Below are 21,795 nucleotides of genomic sequence, written 5' to 3'. Positions count from 1 at the left end.
AGCACAGCAACCTTTTTTTCCCTTTTGAAAAGAATTCACTGTCCCTTAAAAAGGCGTTAAGAAGGGATCCCTGGGTGGCTCAGCGGTTCAGCACCTGCCTTTGGCCCAGGGCCTGGTCCTGGAGTCCTGGGATCGAGTCCCGCGTCGGCCTCCCTGCATGGAGCCTGCTTCTCCCTCTGCCTGTGTCTCTCATGAATAAATAAAATCTTAAAAAAAAAAAAGGCGTTAACAGTGAATGCACGCCGGTATTAACTTCCCTAATAAAGACGTCGCTCAGAGGAGAAACTTAAGGGTGAGGATCCACGGCCTGGGGAAGCCTCTGAAATTACAATGCAAATGACCAAACGGTGTAACTCGACCTACAAAATTGGGATTTAAGGGCGACGTTTTGCAAACGAGCTCCTCGGACACCCACAGAGAAGGGGACGTCTCAACTAACCCCAGGGCTGCGGGGCTTTGTGCCAACAAGTCGGAACAGCTTGGGTGGAAGGGAGGGCGCAGGGATGAGCGGCTTTGCCCGCTTTTCCCTACTCGTGCTGCGCTTCCTTTGCTCACGTTTTCCGCGCTATGGGAGAGAAGAGGCATTCTCGACCAAAGTTTTGTGTTTCAGCAGCACGTAAAGTTTCTGTGGTGCAGTCACGGGAGGGCGGCACGCGCGGCCCCCAGGGCAGGCTCGTCGCGAGCCCTCCCTCCCCGGGGGCCGTTCGGCCGCGTCCCGCTCCGCGCCCCGCCCCCCCGGCGCACACCTGCGCCCCGACGCTTAGCCCTCGCCCCGGGATACCCGGCGGCCTCCTTGGTCGCGTGGCCCCGGCGGCGGCAGGACGGGGGCTGCTCGGAGCAGCGATCCCGGGCGCGAGGCCACACGCCGCGGAGCCCCGGCGAGCCCGCACAGCGCCCCCCCGCGGCCGCTCCCGAGCCACGCGCGCCCCCGACGCGGGTCCGAAACTTCGCGGGCGGCCGCCGCCCCGAGAAGCCCCTTCCGTCTCCCCGAGCCCTCGCCGGAAGGCGGTGAGCGCCTGAGCCCGCCCCCGACGCCGGGCCCCGAGCGGGCCGCTCCGGGGCGGGGGGGTCGCGGGGCCGCCGCCGGGGCCGCCCGCGCCCGCGCCCGCGCCCGCGCCCGCGCCCGCGCCGGAAGTCCGCGCGTGCGCGCTGGCCGTCCGGGGGCGCGCGTGCGGCGCGGCGCGGCGCGGCGCGGGGCGGGGGCGGGGCCGCGCGGGGTGGCCACGCCCCCCGCCCCGCCCCCGGCGTTCCGCGGTCGCCGTGACAACCGGAGCGGCGGCAACGGCGGCGGGCGCGCGAGTCCGGCGCCGCCTCCCGGCCGTACCGCCAAAGCCAGCAGCCGCCGCCCGGCCTCGCCGCTCTCCCCGCCTCCCGGCCCGCGGGGAGGGAACGGCCCGCCCTCCGCCCGCCCGCCCGCCCGCCGGAGAGTGAGCGGCGCCCGGGCCGCCCCGCCAGCCCGCCGTCCCCCGGCCGCCGTCCGGGCGCGCGCAGCGAGCGGGCGCGACTATGCCAAGATGGTCCTGCAGGCGCGGAGCAAGCACCGGGAGGCGGCCCCCAAGCCGCCCCAGCCGCCCCAGCCGCCCCAGCCGCCCCGCGCCTCCCCGTCGCCGCTGAGGGGGGCGCAGGACGCCGGCGCCGGGGAGCCCGGGCCCGAGCGCGCGCCGCGGTCCCCCGGGCGCAAGGGCGCCGCGGGCAGGAAGGGGCCCCGCGCCGAGCCGGCCGCGCCGTCCGCCGGGGGCGGGCTCGGGGGGCGCCTGGCGGCCGGGCTGCGCGGGGCGCTGGGCCTGCGGCGTGCGGGGCGCGGCCGGACCTGGACCACGCTCCTGCTAGGTGAGCAGCCCCGGAGCGCGGCCGCCGCCGCCGCCGCCGCCGCCGCCGCCGCCGCCGGGCGGGAACTTCGGGGCGCGGGCCCTCTCCCCTCCGCGCGCTCCACTCCCACTTGGCGCCGCCCGGGCCCCGCCACTTTGCAGCCCTCTCCGACTTTTCCCGGGACGGCCTCCCCTCCCCCTCCCCTCCCCTCCCCTCCCCTCCCGCTCCGCCCTGCGCAGCCTTCCTCGCTCCCTTCCCGTCCGCTCTCTGTCTCTGCTTTTTTTTTTTTTTTTGCCTTAAAAAAAAAAAAAAAAAAATGGCCCCGAGATCAACAGCTGCCCGGCCTGGCGGCGGGCTGACAGGTCCGCGCTACGAGCCTGGGGCGCCGCTGATTGGCGCGGACCCGCCGCCTTCGCGTTATCTCGGCCCCGGCCCCGGCCCCGGCCCCGGCCCCGGCCCCGAGGACGACGATGAGCTCCGCTTGGGCTCGGAAGCGATTCCGCCCGTGGAGCTCAAAGCAGAAGCACGTTCCCCATCCTAGAAAGTTGCTCAACTTATAATTAAATTTTAGCGTGCTTTTTTTCTTCTTCTTCTTCTGTCTCTTGTCGGCCACCAAGACCGCCCGCCGGTGGCCCTTGTGTGGTTCCTCCCGGCAGGTCACTTTTCCAGGTACGTGTCGTTGTGTGTTGCCCCCCCCGCCCCCCGCCCAGCCCTAATGGTCTCTGCTGACCCGAGAACAGGTTTGGTGTGGAGGGCTCCCCTCCTTTCCCGCTGCCATGCACCAGATGGATGATGGGCTGCGGTGTGCTGGGGGAAAAAAAATGATAATAAAGTTGAAACAGTCACAGGTTGTGGACCGACTTCAGGTTTCCTTTGTTTCTTGATTGACATTCCGATAAGGCAAGTTCAAGCAGTTTGGATAATGGGCCTAATTTTTCTAAGCCAGTAAAATGCTGTAGCTCCACCGCCTTTCCCATATAATACCGTTAATGGACTTTGGCTACCGCATGATTGAACTGTTGGTGATTTATGCCTTATTATCCCTTCAAATTCCCTCAGTGACCCAGAAGAATCTGGATTTCCATAGAGGCGAAGGAGTAGGACACAGCAATCCGGCTTCCCCTGGCATAACATCCACCACTAGAAGCCACTCAATCATAAAAAAGCCAGAGTCATCTCCGTGTGTTGTGTGTGTTCTGCTGGGCTCAGAAAGGTTGATATGGTTATTTAATGGGTGCTTCAGTGTATTGCAGATTCAAGCCGAGAAAAATTCAGTGTTTTCAGTATATTCCCCCCTCTTTTCCGTCGTCGTGAGCTTGAAAAACCTTGCCAGCGTGCAGGTTAGGTAAGTTCACCTTGGGGAGGCAGCATGGTACAGTGGATGAGACAGGCTTCAACTCCTGTTCAGAGTGGTTAAGTTTGGTTTAAGTTTCAAATTATTTCTTTTGTGAGCCCTTCCTTTTCTGTGACATGAGAGTATCACCTCCCCTGCTTATTCTGTGGGCATGTTCTGAGAAGCAGAACTAAAAGGGGTGGCTGATATACGGGAAGGCACTTTGCGTCTAAAGCCTTTAACAAGTTTTAGTTGCTGTTATAAAAGCACATGCATAATAGCGATTTGAGGTCTGGCGACAGGATGAAGTTGCATCTTTGTTGAATGGCTAGTTAAGAACATGAACCACTTCATAGTAAAATATGGAAGGGCACCACTTCTTTTCAGAGAGGTTACAGGAACACTCAGAGGGTAATATAATATCTTGCCATTTTCTTATAATTGCATTTACTTTGATTCCTATTATTGGATGGCTTGGCTTTGGCTTTAGTGAGCATTATATTGAATGCTTAGACCTAATACAGCTCCGTATTCATAGAACAGTGTAGCACTTCCCTTGGCTTACCCCTTTGGGCATTGGAAAGAGGTACAGTGAAGGAGCCGGCCCACATTTTTGGGTGTACTCTGGACACTGGTCATCGGATGTATGGAAGTTGGATGATTTTCTACATCTACAAGAGGCCATCTGTAGGAGGCCTCTATGAGAGGCCACAGGCAGCTTGAGAGGTGACTCTGGAGAATGATTGGACATAGGATGTTTGGTTCTTCCTCTGGCTCTATACTCTTAGGTCCTGCAAAAAGGAGCAGAGTTTAGACATTTTTGAAAGCCTCCTCATTCCTCCTCTTCTTGTTCTTTGCAGAACGAGTGAGAGTTGAGCTGACACTGTACAGATCTTTAGTGTGGGATTTTGCTATGACAAAAATGGCTTCATTTATGTTTGGGAAGAAATTTTACAACTTGAAGCTCCCTGAAGAAGCACACATTTTTAAGACTTAGAAACTGACTAGAGACGCTCAGTTCCATTCTTTCATTTTCTCCATATGTGCTAAGCACTGATGAACTATCTGCCACAGTGGCCATTTTCCGCTCTTGGCCAGGTGTTAAAGCCCTGTTTAAAAAATCAACTTAACCAACGCGCATGTTTTTCTTCTTCTTCTTCTTTTTTTTTTAAGATTTTAAAATTTTATTTATTTGAGGCAGAGAGAGAACATGAGCGGGGGTGAGAGGGAGAAAAGGAGAGGAAGAGGGAGAAGCAGACTCCTCACTGATCAGGGAGCCCTACTCCGGGCTTGATCCCAGGACCCTGGGATCATGACCTGAGCCGAAAGCAGATGCTTAACCGATTGAGCCACCCAGGTACCCCATGCTTTTCTTATTTTGGACATAATGTGCTATTTATTTTGTGGCAACAGTCATAAAGAAGTGTTTTTCAAATGTTTGTGTTTTGAATTGTCCATCCAATAGCTTCCTGTACCAGCCAGACGCAACAGCAGTAAAGAAAAACCATGATGGTGTTTGTTCAGCTCTCTTGACCGTAACTCACGATAAGCAATACAATTTACATTAAACCTGCTCACACTTCTGAAAGTGCAACCCAGTACATTTAGGCACCTGTCATGTCTGTTACTCCGTTTAGGTATGTGAATGTCCTCGTAGGAAACAGATTTAATAAATAAGCTGTTTTTGAAAGTGAACAGTTTTAAGGAACCCATAAAAGGCATTGAAACCCCTAGGACTGTCAGCAATGAGAAGGTGTTAGCACCTCTGGGTCTCAGGGAGGAGGGGAGCTTCATCAGGAGCTGAAGCCAGGGAGAGCTGTGGTGTGGGAGCAGGATCTCCTACGAGGAGTGACCCCAGACACCCCCTGCACTCCTGCTTGGGGCCTCTCACTGGCTGATGAACTGGAACTCCTCTGGCAAGGGACTCGGCTGAATCATTCTGTAGGAGTGGGAACAAGGCAGAGAAGGGAGAGGAATGGATTTAGAGAAGCGAATGGAGACTGACCAGCAAATATGTGCATGTACCTGAAACAAGAGCCGTGTAAGAATACTTACTCCTGTAGTGGACGGTATACTCTGATTTCCTGTTCTGTCCTTTTGAAAACAAATGCCGTTTATAAACCGTTGGAGTTTTATGATCTAGTGTTTAACCTACGGTTTGCAAACACTGCCTTAGAAGAACTGTTTTTCTGATTCTATACCTATTTCAAACGAGTTGGGTGCCTGAGCAAAACATATAGCTTCCCTGAGCCTCAGTTTGTGTATATGTAAGAATGGGAGGCCGGGACTAGACCGGTGGCTCTCAGTCTTTGCAAAACTGGACTAGAATCACTTGGAAGCTTTAAAAAATCCTGATAGCCAACCCACACATCAGACCAATTAAATCAGAATCTGGGGGGTGGGGTGAGAGGGGGAAGCGTCAATAATTTTAAAGTGCTATGTCCTGCCTCTACTTAGAAGCAGACTTTCAGCATCACAGAGCTGACGTGCCTACATGGCAGTGACCCCCTTGTACTAAGTGTTTCTTACCTCCCCTCTTTCAGGCAGGAGCACAGATAGTCCGGTTTGCCCGTTTTTCCTGGTCTCCATTGTTTTCCCAAAAGTGGATCTGAGAGTTGCCATTCATCATCTGAGATGGCTGTTATTTTAATTAGAATTGAGAGAAGAGTGACATGTTTCTTGTACTCCTATCTATTATCAAAAGAGGGAAGGAAAAAGGATAGCTGGAGAGGGCTCTGTGTTTCAAGGAGAAATGGTAGGAGTGTTTTCCTTTGTGGAAGTGAAGAATATAATTGTTAAACATGCAAATAAGGCATGCCCATGGTGGAAGACTACAAGATATCATTTACAAAACATAATAAAATTGTAACCTGAATATGGAGGAGAGGGATAATGAAAACTCTTTGTTTTTTACCTTACATTTGTCCTAACTGACTTGTTGACATTGCCTGCAAGGTTAATGGCAACTGCACCCTACTCTAAGCTGGTTCTTTATTGGCAAGGCTTCTTAACTGCAACGTGGTGATGACATATTGGGTTGAATAATTCTTTGTTTGGGGGAGCTGTTCTGTGCATTGTGAGATGGTTAGCAGCATCACTGGCCTCTACCTATTAGATGCCAGTGGTGCCTCCCCAGTTGTGACAACCAAGATGTCTCCATATGATTGGCAAATGTCCTTTGGGAAGCAAAAATGCCACATCTAGGACCACTCCTTTTGTTAGCCACAACTTATGGGAGTGTGAAAGTCTATATGATGGGAAACACATATGACTTCTTAGGGGCAGAGGAGTAAGAAAGTAAGTGGAGGCTAGGTGTTAGCAGTAGGGCTGGGGAGGACGCAGTGTGATGTGTTTGAGGTAGCACAGGCATCTCGGTACTCACCTGCGTTTGCCTCTTGTTTCTACACTTGAAAGCTCCCTTCATATTTCGACTCTTGGCTGTCTGGTCTTTAAAATGGGCATGATAAATGCCCCAGTGGTTGTGGTAAAGAATAAGTATACGTTAACAGCAGCTTTATTCACATTCACCAATTGCTGAATGCCTGCTAACTCCTGATGCTAGTTTGGAGGGATGAAATGGAGGACAAGGCAGCTGTAGCCTCTGTCGCCATGGAATTCCATTTTAAAAGAGTCAGGGACGAATAAAAATAATAGTACATTGTAGTAAGTCCAGTGGAGGAAAGAAAAATGTGGCCGAGATAGAAAAAAATAGGAGATGCCCACTTTAGAATCAGAAAAGTCTTTGGGGAGGCAGCCTTAGAAGTGAGACGTAAAGGTGAGACCTGTACGGAGGGGAACGGGCTCATCTCTGGATGTGGCACGCAGCCTGTGCTGAGGTAGGCCAGACTCAGCCTGTTCAACACCAGAGGGGCACACACCAGGCCTTGAGGAGTTTGGGGTTTGGGTTTTATTCCTGGTATGATGGGAAGCTACTGAAGACTGGTGAACAGGAGAATAACATGATTTAATTTTAACTTTGAGAAATCTGCTCTGGGGCAAATGGGTTGTGGAGTACAAGGGCAGCGCAGAGAGGAACCCCCGGGGAGGCTGTGACAGGGATCCGGCAAGAGAGTTGTTGTTGGTGATGCAGGGCGATAGACTGGAGATCTAAGGGTGTGTTAATAAATAGGTGTCAGGCCAGTACATGTCCCTGGAAAGCCAGTGAAAAAGATGGGAATTTGGGACTTAAAGGGTTTCTTCAGGGTTTGAAACCAGTTTTTTCCTTTTGAAATAGGTTGACTCTAAAAAACATTTATAATCACTTGAACATTTATATGATTAAAATATACAATTGGGTTCTGAATATGTTATGTTAATGTGTACTCAAATAACATGTAATGAGTTCAGATTGTGTAAACAGAAGGGTGTATTACCAATTTGAGATTGATTTTTGGCCTACAATATGACATCAATACTGAAATACACATGTGTATCTGGATGTTTCTAAAATTTGAATCATAGCCATTTTTATAAGCTTTTTTTTTTTTTTTTTAAGATTTTACTTATTTATTCATGAGAGAGACACACACACACAGAGAAGCAGAGACACAAGCAGAGGGAGAAGCAGGCTCCATGCAGGGAGCCCGATGTGGAACTCGATCCTGGGTCTCCAGGATCAGGCCCCAAGCTAAAGGCAGTGCTAAACTGCTGAGCCACCCGGGCTGTCCCATTTTTACAAGTTTTATACATTTAGCCTATTCAGCTGTATTAATGTTTCTTAAAGTTTATGTTAATGAGATTTACATTATCATAGGGACTGGGTGCATGTTTCCAGGCTGGGTAGCTTTAGGCTTTATAATTTATATGTTTAGTTCTAAATTCTTGCTTTGCTGGTTTATCTTTTGCCATCAGATTATACTTTACCCAAGCCATCGGAACATTACTCTTCCAGGGAAGAGTCTGCTAGTTTTCTTTAGTTACCATTGTAATGAGTATTATTCATCAAAGTTAGTAAAAGTTTTATCTATTTCTAGGTCGAGACCTTTGTGCTACTCCTTAATTCCATAAAAGGCAGTCTCATTTCATAGGAAAGATCAGTTCTTCATGGGTGATCTTTCAGAATTCAAGAATCATTGAAGAGGAATAAATTTAAAAGTAGAAAAATTGATTTTTAGAGTACATAAATCTACAACTATTGTAACTTTTTTTTTTTTTTTTTGCTTCAATACTACTTTTTATTTTCTCAGCATTTTTTTTTCTTCTTAAATACATTTAAATTTACAGCTCACATATCTCCATGTTTGTCTGGGATATTCCTTCATGTTTGACTTCCTTTCCAAAGTAACCAGTTGTCAGGTGTGTTTTTCAAGTCTGTCACTGCACATGATCAATGCTTGGGCAGCGTTTTGTAATTTTAACTTCTAGCAACAAAGGTTAACATAATAACCTAGTCCCCCAAATCACTCACTAAGTTCTCTTGTGATTCATTGTACTGATCAAGGATGGGGTGAGTTTTTCTTCTAGTTTACAGTAGTAACAACTGTATCTTAAACACACTTTATAAATTACTTGGTGAATTAGTTTTGAAAAACTTGCCATCTTGACAAATTTTTAACTTGGGAAGATTGTTATAATTGAGAAGAGTGAGGCTTTAGTCATATTTTTATACAACTCAACTCAAATTTGCCTAAAATACTACTGTTCTGCACTGGATTTGTCTATTACTTCCTAACAGTAATCACTGCTTTTTGTAATGCAGCTTTTCAGTGCTTCAATTGTCAAACCTCAGAATCTTTTCTCCACATTTTAATAATAATCATAAAGTACTTATGTAACTAGCACGGTGCCACTGTTTTCCACTTATTTAAAAGTTTTTTTTTTTTTAATAAGACCTTATTCTCATTCTTTTGTCATCTTTGATCTCCATTGGAAAACCATAAAAAATCTAGAACTGAAAGGTTACTGGAATTTTACATGTGAAGAAAGTAAAGTAGGCCAGGTGAATGGCCTGACATCATTAGTGAGTTCACAAGGGCAACTTTAAGATCGAAATTAAGGTCTCCTGGCTTGTTAAGCATTATCTGTCAAATTGTAGATTTTAGACCTATAGTTTAGGGAAACTGTCAAAAAACTGTCAAAGATACATTAATGGGACATGCCACTGTGGTGCAGTCGGTTGAGGGTTCCACTCTTGGTTTCAGCTAGAGATCTCAGGGTAGTAAGATTGAGCCCTGCCTTGGGTCCTCACTCAGTGCATTGTCTGCCTAGGGCAGACCCTGGTGCCCCCAAACCTCCCCCTCCAGCTCTCTCTTCTCTCTCGCTCAAATAAATATCATAATAATTATTTCTTCTTCTTCTTCCTCTTCCTCTTCTTCTTCTTCAATACATCGATGGGAAGATGACCTCCTGTATTTTAAGACCTGATAACTCTTTTGGCAAGAGCACTACTTTGCTGGCTTCTGCTTATTTGGAGGAATCACTCTGTTATATCCATATGGTCAACCTGTTAGTCTCCATTTTGTTTTTGCTTGACTTTTTTTGAAAACAGCTAAATTCTGAATTATTTTTGATTGTGTCGGTTGGTCATCTGGCATTTGTATAAAAACAGAGTAAGATAGTAATCATTGGTATTATAGTTTTCTTAACTATTTAAAGAATAAGGTAAACTGTGATATCCAAGGGCAGTTTCCAATTTGTGGGAGAATCCATAACCCAAAGAGTGGAATGGTTTTTTGATGCACGAACTTGCTAAAATCCCTTGCCAAATGTGATGGGCTTGGGTTTATATTGTATATATGTGGATCTTTTTTCCCCCCTCTAAAGAAGAGATGCAGCTTCTACACTTTTTCCATTAGGTTTACTAAAGTTTTTTAGTTTTGCTATGATTGCTCAGAAGCATTTAATGTGCTAGCTTATTATTTTGGGCCTATATTTATCTAGCTACTTATACTTAAAGCACTGAAATGCCTTTTTTCAATAAGGAAGAAGCTACCTTATGAAAATTACTAATGTAGGTTACTGTTTAATTTAGAGGTATTTGTGTTCACGTTATGTGAGGATAAGATTTTAAAAGAAGTTAGAATTTATTGCTTTAAAAACCCATATGATGGGTGACTGTTCTATTAAGTATTCCCTACTTTAATATATGTATATACATAAATATTTAAAAATGTGAAAATTTACTTTGCATATTATATTCTTGTTGAGGCTGGCGATACATATTTTCTATATTCTGTTTTCATATATTCATTTAAAAATAAGCCTTTGTCCTTGATTTTTAAATTATTTCTAAAGAATTTCCTTCTGTAGGTGAATGCATCCTTTTGGTTAAATGTGCTAATTGACATTTTCATGCCTGAGCATGAAATTATCAATGATCAATTCTGTAGATTTCCGAGTCCCAAGTGAAAGCTATTGAATTGGGGTCTTTGAAAGTGGGGACCCACAAATACAGTCTTAATGTGCTTCTCTTAGATTAGTGTTCTCAACTCTCACTGCTCATTAGAATCACCTCCTGTGCCAAACCTAGCAATGTTCAAAGCTCCCCGGTGATTGCACCATGCTATCCATGTTGACACATTGTTCTTAAAAGTATTTATATATCATCTGGGGGGTCTTGTTAAAATGTATAGTTGGGTTTAGAGGTTCTGGGAGGAACCTGAGAGTCTGCATTTCTAACAAGCTTTCAGGTGATGCAATTACTGCTTGAGGACACTTGGAATACAAAGAGCCAATCTCACATTACATTTTGTGAACTATCACAGATTCTGTTCCAGTCATTTTTGTACCAGTGATAATTAACCTTGACTGTACAGCAGAATCGCTTGTGGATTAAAAAAAATCCCTGGAGTTTCAGATTTAAGGGCTCTGGATTAATACTCATGCATCTCTAGTTTTAACTTGCACCACTGAGGATTCTAATGCAGTCCCAGGGTTTAGACCACCATGACTCTGTAGTACTGCAGTATGATATATTCTGAAACCTGCTTTGTTTCTTTATTGAGTGGCTCAGTGCTTCTCAACTTTTTCACATCATGGCACACGTAGAAAATGATAATATTTGTGTGGCATTGAGTGGGTCAACGGTATCTTCGAAGCCCTTAGATCACTGGCCCCCGGGACTCTGGTCCTCCCATTCTTAGCAACTCCGGGCCCAGCTTTGTCATACTCCTTGGTGTTCACAGATCTCTGAGAGCCTGACACACTCTATGTATATAGTGAGTGACCCCTCAACAAATGTTGCCATTAACATTTATTCTGAACTGTGGATCAGTAATGGGATTTTTTTTTTTTTTTTTTTTTTTTCCCTGTCGGAGCCCAGACCACATACAGCTTTACTGTTGCCGTCTTCTCTTCTGGCTACCCATCATAATCCCCACCTAAGTGGTTGGCACGTCTTGAGCTCTGTCCCTCCCTCCCATCCCACTTTCGTAGCCCCTGCCCTGGGAAGGTCATAACCCTTCTGCCTTCTCAGATTTTTTACAGTTTGTAGACTTTGTGCCCTTTTGCTTGAAGCCTAATGCCTTCTCTCATTATTTTATGTACCTAAATCTTATCTCTCAAAGGTTTTATTTTTGATGTTGGCTACTATTTCTTTAATGTTGTTGGTTTCTAGGGAAATGTGTTGTGCATTTAGTAGACATTTAGATACTTGTTGACTTTAGAGCACTTGTAACTCTCAAAACTCTAGGTGTTAGAAGAAGGGGGCTGAGCTTGTATATACATGGCTGTTGGCTTTTTCTTAAACTGGGTCCTACAGGATGTCTTTTCACTTGTTACTTTACTACACAAAAACTGGCCTCTGTTTCATTCTAGGCACTACAGACTGCAGAAAATATGATTTCTTCCAATATATTAATTTTACTGTAACATGTATACCTTTGTATAATGGGAGCTCTTTGAGCAGTTTGGAATGCTTAGATATTATCTTTAGATATTTAGGTTTTTAATTAATTGAGTACATTCTATAGTTTCTCCTACATGGTGATCATCATTTAACAGTTCAGCCCAGTGAGGTGCCAGGCATAATGCTAAGAGGTGTAGATATGAAGATGAATTAAACACAAGCTCAGCCTCAAGGCCTTTGCATTCTAGCAGAGAAACTGTTGTGTGCATGACTAGCTGTTTAGGTACTGTAATAAACGTATTTTAGCTAGGGTGGCAGGATAAGCTCCACAAAATGACCCATTTGATTTCCTGTGATTTTGAGGATGACATAGGAGTTTACAGGCAGAAGCAAAGGTATAGCATCATAAAACACTTGGTATTTTAGGGGATTATTGTCCAGTGCAGCCAGCATAAAGGAGGTGTGATGGGGATTAACTAGAAACAGACCAGAGTGTGGGCTTCATGGTTTGAGCCATGGGAAGTCATGGAGCTTTTCAAACAAGAGGATGAGATGCTTAAACCTGTACATTTAGAAATTGACTTCATTCTCCAGGATGGATATTGATGTGGAACAAGGAGACTATTTACTGGTGCCTTTTCCTTCTGGAAAGAAACTTTTTTTTTTTTTTTTTGATTAAAGATTTTATTTATTTATTCATGAGAGATACAGAGAGAGAGAGAGGCAGAGACATTGTCAGAGAGAGAAGCAGGCTCCATGCAGGAGCCCGATGTGGGACTCGATCGTGGGACTCCAGAATCATGCCCTGGGCTGAAGGCAGACGCTTAACCACTGAGCCACCCAGGTGTCCCCAACTTTTAAACTCTGAATAGATCCTTGGGAACACTAAGAAATGATTAGTAATAGTAGGAAGGAGTTGAGTATAGAACTTGTCAAGGTTGACTTGGAAACCTTGTCCAAAAGATTTAAGGGGAGCATCCTTAACCTCTTTTTATGTTATTGTCACTTGAGGGTTAGGAAGGCTAAAACTCTTTCGAATGCTTTAAGTATGGATTAACCTCAATTTAGGAATAAATTGTATTAAATTTTGCAAGTAATTTTGGACTTAGAATACATTTTTCCATATAAATATTGTTACAAGATGAGGTCATCAAATGTCCACAAATAGGAGAGGAGGCAGTTCAATCCCAGTGGAAAGAAATGGAGGTTTGGAATTAGAACCATCTGGCTCCAGTTGATTCTTGCCATTTATCAGCTATATGCCTTTGGAGGAAATGACCTCTTGAAGGCCCAGTTTTTCATTTGTAAAATAGAAATAAATACCCCAGAGGCTGTGTGAGAACCAAACAAGAGTTTGTGATGGTGCTCTAAATTTTCGAGTAGTAGTTATGAAGTATACGGGTAAGGGAAAAATGTAACATGGGTGGGATAATGTATTCCCCATCAGGAATACCTGTTGCTGGCTGCAGTTGCAGCAGAGCCTCTGGCGGGTTACCACAGAAGGACAGAAGTAGAGGCAGCCCACCTTGACTTCATGGTTCTTGCTCTCCTACCTTGAGGAGGAAGAGAGAAGGGACATTGGGCCTCCAGCACTAGAGTCCATGAGACTCAGCTGGGTATCTTAAAAATACAAATCACAGGGGGCTTTACTTCTCAGCAGTCCTGATGGTGGGTGGGAGGTATGTACACAAAGGTGCCCTGGGCTTCTGAGTCACCTTCTCAGGAGGGACAAGCTGGGGGAAAGGAGGAGGCTGGAAGAGGAGGCGAGTATGGGCAGGGATTGGGTGCTGGGTAGAGAAGGAAGAGGGTTTAGGAGCTCCTAAGGATTGAGGATTGAGGGGAACCTATGGAAGAGCCGGCTCTCTCATTTCTTTTCTGTTCCTCCTACCCTCCCTCCTGCTGCTCACCACTGTGGGTCAGGCATTGTGGTGGGGGGCAAGGGGCATCCCCTCCCTGCTTTCCCAAGGCACTGGACTTGCTGGTGTGAGGCCATCCAGAGGAAAAGAACAAAGGCCAGGAATGGCCTTAGGGAGCTGTAGCTAGAAGGAGGGGTGTCAGAGGGAGCTGAACAAGGGTGACTTTGGGGACTTCACCTGGGGGTGTTGGTCCCACCCTGCTGCCTGCTGCTGTGCTGGAGGCTAGGGAGGAACTGGAAGTTTAGGCTGCTTATAGATGGGCTGCGTGGGGTGGGGTGGGGGAGGTATCTAATTTGCACTAAGTAAGCAAAGACTAAATTTTTGGGAAAAAAACCCACAAATCTATTACATACATTAGAAATGTGTGTGTGTATCCCTCAATCAGAGCACATTCAACTTTATTATGTGGACATGATTTACATTATTTCATTTTCCTCCTTAATTGTATCAAGTTGTTCCCATTAATTTAGCAAACATTTTGAGTTGAGCTCTGCTAAATACTATAATATAAACTTCAGTAAAACACTGTTTCTGTCCTCAGAGAGTTACCTTCTAGTTTGTTTAAACAGGATTCTAATAACAGGAGAAGAACAATTTTCAGTAAAGAGGCTGCTCATCCCATGAAACTGAAAATTGATATAATGTGACATATAATCTGGTGCAAAATTTTTTTAATCAGAAAGTGGAAGGAGTGTCCAATTTAGTTTTAGAGTTAGTAATTTAGGTTCTTCCAGCAAAGCATAAGAGCATTTCAGAATTCTCAGCCATAGGATTGCAATCTTTTGAATTAGATTACAAAGCAAATCTTCTTTCCTTGAACACATTTTCTTATGGAATAGGCTTGGATTGTTGAAGCTTCTTTTTTTATTTTTAAGTATTTTATTTATTTATTCATGAGAGTTAGAGACAGAAGCAGAGACATAGGCAGAGGGAGAAGCAGGCTCCTCACAGGGAGCCCGATGTGGGACTCGATCCCGGACCCCAGGATCACGCTATATTTACCACAGTACCTTAGAATGACAAAAAAATATCACCTGTATTAAAATGGAAAAAAAGGGATTATCAATTTTGTGACACTCCCAAAAGACTATATACAGGGTTGATAATCACTGGACTAAATTTGGAGAAAATAATCTTTAATCTTTTCTGTACGCAAGAAGGCAAGAAAAGCTCTTTAGGGGTGCCTTTAGAAGTTTTTGTCATTTTATGTCTTTATGCTTAAATTATATGCTCACCAGGCAGTATCTGCTTTACTAGGGGTTTCATTTTCAAATGACATATATAGATATACACACATGCACACTTATAACTTCTTTCAGTTTTGAATACATTAAAGCATAATTACATCTTTTTTTCTTTTGGAAGGGAAGGGGGAGAGGGGCAGAGGGACAGAGGGAGAGGGAGAGAGAATCCTAAGCAGGTGCACGCCGAGCACGGGGCCCAATGCAGGGCATGATCTCAAGATCCTGAGATCAGGCCCTGAGCTGAAATCAAGAGTAGAATACTTGACCGACTATGCCACACAGGTGCCCCGTAACTCTACATTTTTATATAAAAAACATTATATGTTCTCATTCATTTGGGGAATATAAATAATAGTGAAAGGGAATATAAGGGAAGGGAGAAGAAATGTGTGGGAAATATCAGAAAGGGAGACAGAACGTAAAGACTGCTAACTCTGGGAAATGAACTAGGGGTGGTGGAAGGAGAGAAGGGCGGGGGGTGGGAGTGAATGGGTGACGGGCACTGGGGGTTATTCTGTATGTTAGTAAATTGAACACCAATAAAAAATAAATTAAAAAAAAAGAAAAAAATTAGTAGTTTCTATAAAACAAACTGCTTATATCAATTGATGAATTGCGACTTTCTCCCCCTTTTAAGAAAAAAAAAAAGGAGGGGAATAAGACCCTTTAGGTTAAGGAAGCCTGCCTGTTGTCTAACCCACCCCCATAGTCCTCCTCAAGAGGCCATCCAGTGTGTGGCTTTCATGTAAGAGTTCTTGTCCTCAACTTCCCTTTCTCTGTTTACTTGCTTCCTTTCCTTGGGCAAGTTACTCATGTTAGTTCAGGTAAAGCCCTTAAAAATACTTGGCATATAATAAGAATGTAAATGTTAGCTGCTTTATTATTATTACTACTAAATTGAAATGAACAAAGGAATTAAAAGCACTGGGCGAATTATGAATTGACCCTGGAGGCTATGAAAGAGCTCTGTTCAAATGCCCAGAACTCCAAGAATTGTTTAGTGTTTCAGTGATTGAATTAAAGGAATGCACCAAAGACCACTTGGTACTTTTGTTCTAAGGAATTGTGGTATTCTGAGGAAGTACAGAGGTGATGGCCTTGAGAAATCCTATTTATCACTCTAGAATTGTGGAAGTTAAAGGCTAATTTAAAAGCATATGTGAAGAGCATTACCACTGAAGTCAGTAGAAGACAGGATGCCCTCTTCTACCAGAATTACTTAATATTATTCTACAAATTTATTATTATTGTCAAATGGGAAAAATAACAGCAAAAGTATAAAATAGCAAAATTATCATTTTTAAATAATATTGTTTAAAATAGAGGATTGAAGATAATAAACCAAAAAACTATAAGAATTAGTAATAATTTAGCAAATGAGTAAAAAATACATTGCAAGGTCACCTGTGTGGCTCAGTCAGGTGGGTGTCTGCCTTCAGCTCAGGTTGTGGTCCCTGGGGAGGTCCTAGGATCAAGCCCCACATTGGGCTCTTTGCTCAGTGTGAACGAAGCCTGCTTCTCCTTCTCCCTCTGTGATTTCCCCCACTTGTGCTCAAATAAATAAATAAAATATCTAAGAAGATACATTGCAAAATAAATATACTTCAAAAATGAGGAAGACAAACTATGAGAGACTCCTGACTCTGGGAAGGGGAGGTCGGTGGGGCAATAGGATAACTGGGTGACAGGCATTAAGGAGGGCACATGATGTGATGCACGATGGGTATTATACTATATGTTGGCAAATTGAATTTAAATAAAAAATACACTTCAAAAATAAATACATTAACAATACTAGTAAGGTATAATAAAATGATGATATGGATATTATGAGAAAAAATGTTAAGGTTACAAGAAAGACTTAAGGAATATGAGTTAACTGTGTAATAACTATATTCTACTGATAGGATTTTTATCAATGGCAGTTGAAAAGGAAGTTGAATAATTGAAGGTATATCCATGTTTGTGGGTATGAACATATGGATTCATATCGTTAACATGTGGATTCTTTCCAAATTAATTTTTAAATGAAATCCCAATTATCTCAAATTACCAAATCTCATATTACCAAAATATGTGTGTCAAGTGTTCTATATGATAAATATGGCATTTACAGTTTGTGAGAGAAGAATGATTTATTCAGAACATGGTAATGAAATTATTGAGAAAATAAAGCCCAGACTTCATTATGGCTTTAAAGGCAGAAACCAAAAAGGAATGGATGGTAAATTTGTCAACAAGAAATATCAAAATTTTGAAAGATCAAAGTATGATGTAAGCAAATGTCGAATGACAAGCCTAGTTAAATATTTGCAGTTGTAGTGACCTAGAAAGAGTAACCTTTTGTCTTTTAGTATCTCCTAGATAAAGTGTATTTTTTTAATTTTTAAAAATATAAATACTTCTTTAAGAATAAGGCAATAAGATCTAGACTAGTTTTCATTTCTAAGAGTATTTTCATAGTCCAATTAGTTATTTAATCGGAAGCCTGCAATAAAATGAATCTTATGACATAAGAAAATTGGTATTTTCTGGATTCCTCTTAATATATTCTTTGTACTTGGACAGAAAGCCAACTATTGATTCTCCTATGAGACTGATTTTATTATTAGCTTGTTTTTTTTCTCTTCCTTACCTTTTCTTTCTTCCTTTTGCCCTGATGAAAGGAAAAAAAACCTTCTAAAGGCCTGAGGTATAAGGGAAGTCATTTTAGGTTTCTAAGTCAGCATGACTGTACATAAACTTGGTTTAAACCAAAAGGCTGATTTATGGTCCAGCGTGCATACATTATACACTTGCTTTGTAAATGAGTAGCCTAAAGGAAAACCATCTTGTCTTTAAGATATCCATCAATGCTTCTACTCCCTGCATTCCTTAACATTAAAACTTGTGTTGCCTGTCTGTATGCTAATCTATAATCTTTTGAGCTTTAACAAAATGTAAAGAAGTATATAACCCTGTAAAAGCTGTTTATTCTCTGAAGCACTTTCTTCTCTGTGAAGAGTGTGTTTCCTGGGCAGCTGTCCTAAATTGGCCTCCAGTAAAACTCTTTTCTTACTTTTAGAGATTCTAAAATGTTTGCTTGTTTTGCATCAACAATCCCCCCATCTCTTCCTTCTTTACTTATTTCATTTTTAAATTTGTTTTAAAAATAGTAAAATTTATCATAAAAATCCAGATAGTGCAGCAATATATAAAGAGTGATAGGCTCTCATTTTATTCATCCCCAGTCCTGCGCCCTAGGGTCACCATTTTTTTATTCCATTCTAAATTTACCTCTCACCATTGGTTCTATCCCTTCGGCAGTTATATTTGTGGAAATTTCAATCTAAGGGTTCCTTGTATAGTTTTTGGCAAATAATAGGCCCACATTTTATTGAATGAGTGAATAAATGAAATTTGTAGATATATGCCTAATTCTTTTATAATCCAGGCTGTTGGATTTTAAAGCATAGCCGTAGGGTTTCTTTCAAAGAGTCACTCTTCTTTCCCCAGTTGCTAAGAGTACAACATTACACAGTCCATAAGTCCATGCTTATCTTTATAATGCTTTTCTATAAAGTGAAAACATTTCTTTATGCTAACATGATAATTTAAGTTTCTTTTTTTCTTTCAGCTGCCTTTGCAGCAGTGTTGCACTGGTAAGATTGTTTTTTTCCTCTGGTATATTTTATGCAGATATTTACAACTCCCCAAAGCTATTTCCCATATATATAAAGAAATAATTTCAGTATGATAAGGATGAGAATATATTATTACTTGCAACACAATAGTCTGAAAAAGTAGTTTAATTGATAAATCAAGGTCAGAATAATGTAATTTTTTAATAAAAAAAGATCCATTATTAAAGAGGTTATATTTGAGACTGTTTCACTTAACGTTAATATAGTGTTCATGTTGAGAGGAAGATTAATTTTTTTTAATCTTCTAGATAGAGTGAAATATGAATTTCATTAATCAGACATTTCTGAAATGGTAACCCAATGACATTTATAGTTCAATTTATAATTTTATTGTACTTGACTTAAAATATTGTTATTCTGGTTCATTCTAATTTTAAAATCTAATCTGAATGTGTTTTCTATTAGAAATTTTAGTAGAAATGTTACGACATGTAATAGAAAAACAAATATGGATACCATTATATTTGAGTTTCATTACAAAATTATGTGCAAATTTCTAGATACCTTTATTTTTGCTTGTAGAATTTCTTTTAAAAATAATACTTAGTATAAGTGTCAATGCTTGTTACCCTTTTGTTTTTGCAGGAGCCATATAACACACCTCTTCGAAAATGATCGTCACTTTTCTCACCTCTCAACATTGGAAAGGGAGATGGCTTTTCGCACTGAAATGGTTAGTTTTTATGTCATATTTTAGGAATCTAAAAACTTTAAGCTTTTTATCATGGAAATTTTCAAAGATGTTCCAAAATAGAAAGCTCCCCTTTCCCAACCCACAGCTTCAACTGGTGACACCGCTGTTTATCTTTTGTATACACCTTCACACATAGGAAACCTCAGACGTCATATCATTTCATCCGTAAATACTTTCATATGTGTCTCAAAAGAAAGGAATTTTTTGTTACCCACAGTACTATTGACACACTTGAAAATGATGAACAGCGATTTCTTAATATCAATCAATCAGTGTTTAAATGACCAATTGGCTTTTTTCTTCTTATAGTTGGTGTGTTGGTAGGCTTGAATCAGGATTCAAGCAGTGTACATTGCATCTAGTTGATGTATCTCTTAAGTCTTTTAATCTATAAATTCCATTTTTGTTGTTTTTCTATTATTGAAGAATCTAGGTTATTTGTCTTCTAGAATTACCCATAGTAATTCACTTTATTTATTATGTTCAACCTCCCAAGTTTCCTGAAAATTGATAGATAAGAGACTTGGTACCTGAAGGTTCAATTTTTTTTAGCAGGAATATTTCATAAATGATGTATATTTATTATTGTACCGTACGAAGAGGCACATCGTATCTGGTTGTCTGTCTTTTTTGCTATGTCAAGATTGATCAGTGGCTTTAGTATTGTCATGTTGATCTCACTTAGCCAGCCATCAGCCTAGGTCAGTTAATTCATTAAGATTACCAAATCATGATGATCTATTCTTTTTTCCTCTGCATTTGTTAACTGTAATTCTTTCTATAAAGAATTCTCCCATAATATTCATTTGATTTCTCTGATGTACGCCTCTTATAAGTAAGACAGGTAGATGCTTGATTCTTTTTTCTTTTATTTACCACTTTCTAGAAAAATGAGTTGGTCTCCCAGCATTTTCTTCTGGTAATCAGTAGAGTTCCTTCTTTTGGAGTATATCCTTATGATCTGATTGATTGTAACATTTTGTTAACTTACCTGGTGAGAGCCTTTGCAGTTGACTCTGTGTCCCTTTGATGTGACTTCATTAGTATTCTGTAGCTTTTTTACTTTCTGATACTATTAAGATGTTTCCTCTCCAGACCTGGAATCATCCAATTTTCCAAGGAACCTCAATTCGTTTCAGTGGCAGATGGTATTTAGAGACCACAAATTTGGTACTAGAGATGTTCGTTGCTACTACAGTTGACCTTTGAACAACAAGGGGTTAGAGGTGCTGACCCCCATGCAGTCCAAAATTCACTTATAAACTTTCGACTCCTAGATTTAACTATTAATAGCGTACTCTTGACCGGAAGCATTACCAAAACCATATTTTGTGTGTTACATACATACACATATTTTGTATGTTACATGTATTATATACCATATTCTTCCAATAAAGTAAGCCAGAGGAAAAAAATGTTATTAAGAAGATCATAAGGAAGAGAAAATAAATTTACAGTACCATATACTCTGTTTATCGGAAAAAGTCAGTGTGTAAGTGGAGCTGGATAGTTCAAACCTGTGTTGTTCTAAGGTCAACTGTTTTGATACTAGATTGGTCACTGTGTCTAACTAAGCCATTTTATTAAACAGAGTTAAGAAACAATTTTTTAAATTACTAATTCATATTCATATTTTAAAATTCAAAATTAAGATTGGATGGTTTTTACTTACTTTGTATTAAATTTGTATCTGTAGCCCAAGAATCTTGGGTTCATATTACTTATTTTTATGGAATAAAAGTACCCAAAGGTATTATTAAAAATAAGATGATTGAAAACATTTTAAGATTTTTTTGCATTTCTTTTTGATTTTACGGTATATTCTATTAGGGATATGCAGTAGAAGGACTATAACTTATTTGAAATCGTCTTCTAACTTGGTAGTTAATTCCTTTATTTTTATTTTGATACTAAGGGATTTAAAATTTTTCATTTAATAATTAAATAAGGTGTTTACATGATTCCAAAATAAACCTACAAAACCAGATAAGTTGTGGTGGTTTTCTACGGCTGCCATATTAAAAGTATAGTAACTAGGTGGCTTACAGATCAGAGATTTATTTTCTCAGAGTTCTGGAGGCTGGAAGTCTGAAATCCAAGTGTTGGCAAGGCCGTGTTCTCACTGAAGGCTCTATGGAGAATCCTTCCTTGCCTCTTTCTAGCTTCTTGTACTTTCTGGCAATGCTTGGTGTTCCTTGGTTGGCACTGAACATGCCATCACTCCAAGCTCTGCCTCTGTCTTCATGGGCCACTTTTCCCTATGTCTCTGTGTTTGAATTTCCCTCTTATTGTAAGGATACCATTTATATTAGATGACCTCATTTGAACTTG

The 21,795-nt window shown here is 42.1% G+C and overlaps 1 protein-coding gene across 6 annotated transcripts in view; it reads left to right on the top strand.

Annotated features, from left to right (window-relative positions):
• The first annotated feature begins 1,449 nt into the window (after positions 1 to 1,449).
• The window catches only part of DPY19L1 (dpy-19 like C-mannosyltransferase 1), a 142,067-nt gene continuing 121,721 nt past the window's right edge, over positions 1,450 to 21,795 (top strand). For 2 of the 6 annotated variants that reach the window (XM_025464611.3, XM_025464609.2), the window contains exons 1-3: positions 1,500 to 1,830; positions 18,704 to 18,728; positions 19,356 to 19,443. In XM_025464611.3, coding sequence (XP_025320396.3) covers positions 1,515 to 1,830; positions 18,704 to 18,728; positions 19,356 to 19,443 — 429 coding nt within the window. In that variant the 5' untranslated portion in view covers positions 1,500 to 1,514. Of the gene's footprint in view, positions 1,831 to 2,582; positions 3,155 to 18,703; positions 18,729 to 19,355; positions 19,444 to 21,795 lie in introns of those variants that run through there. The other 4 variants (XM_049093801.1, XR_003143157.3, XM_025464610.3 and 1 more) reach the window with 4 other exon arrangements.

Source organism: Canis lupus, chromosome 14 (genome assembly GCF_003254725.2).
Source record: "Canis lupus dingo isolate Sandy chromosome 14, ASM325472v2, whole genome shotgun sequence".
NCBI classification, from domain to species: domain Eukaryota; kingdom Metazoa; phylum Chordata; class Mammalia; order Carnivora; family Canidae; genus Canis; species Canis lupus.
Note: the sequence above shows the minus strand (reverse complement) of the source record. Positions and strands in the feature narration are given on the sequence as shown.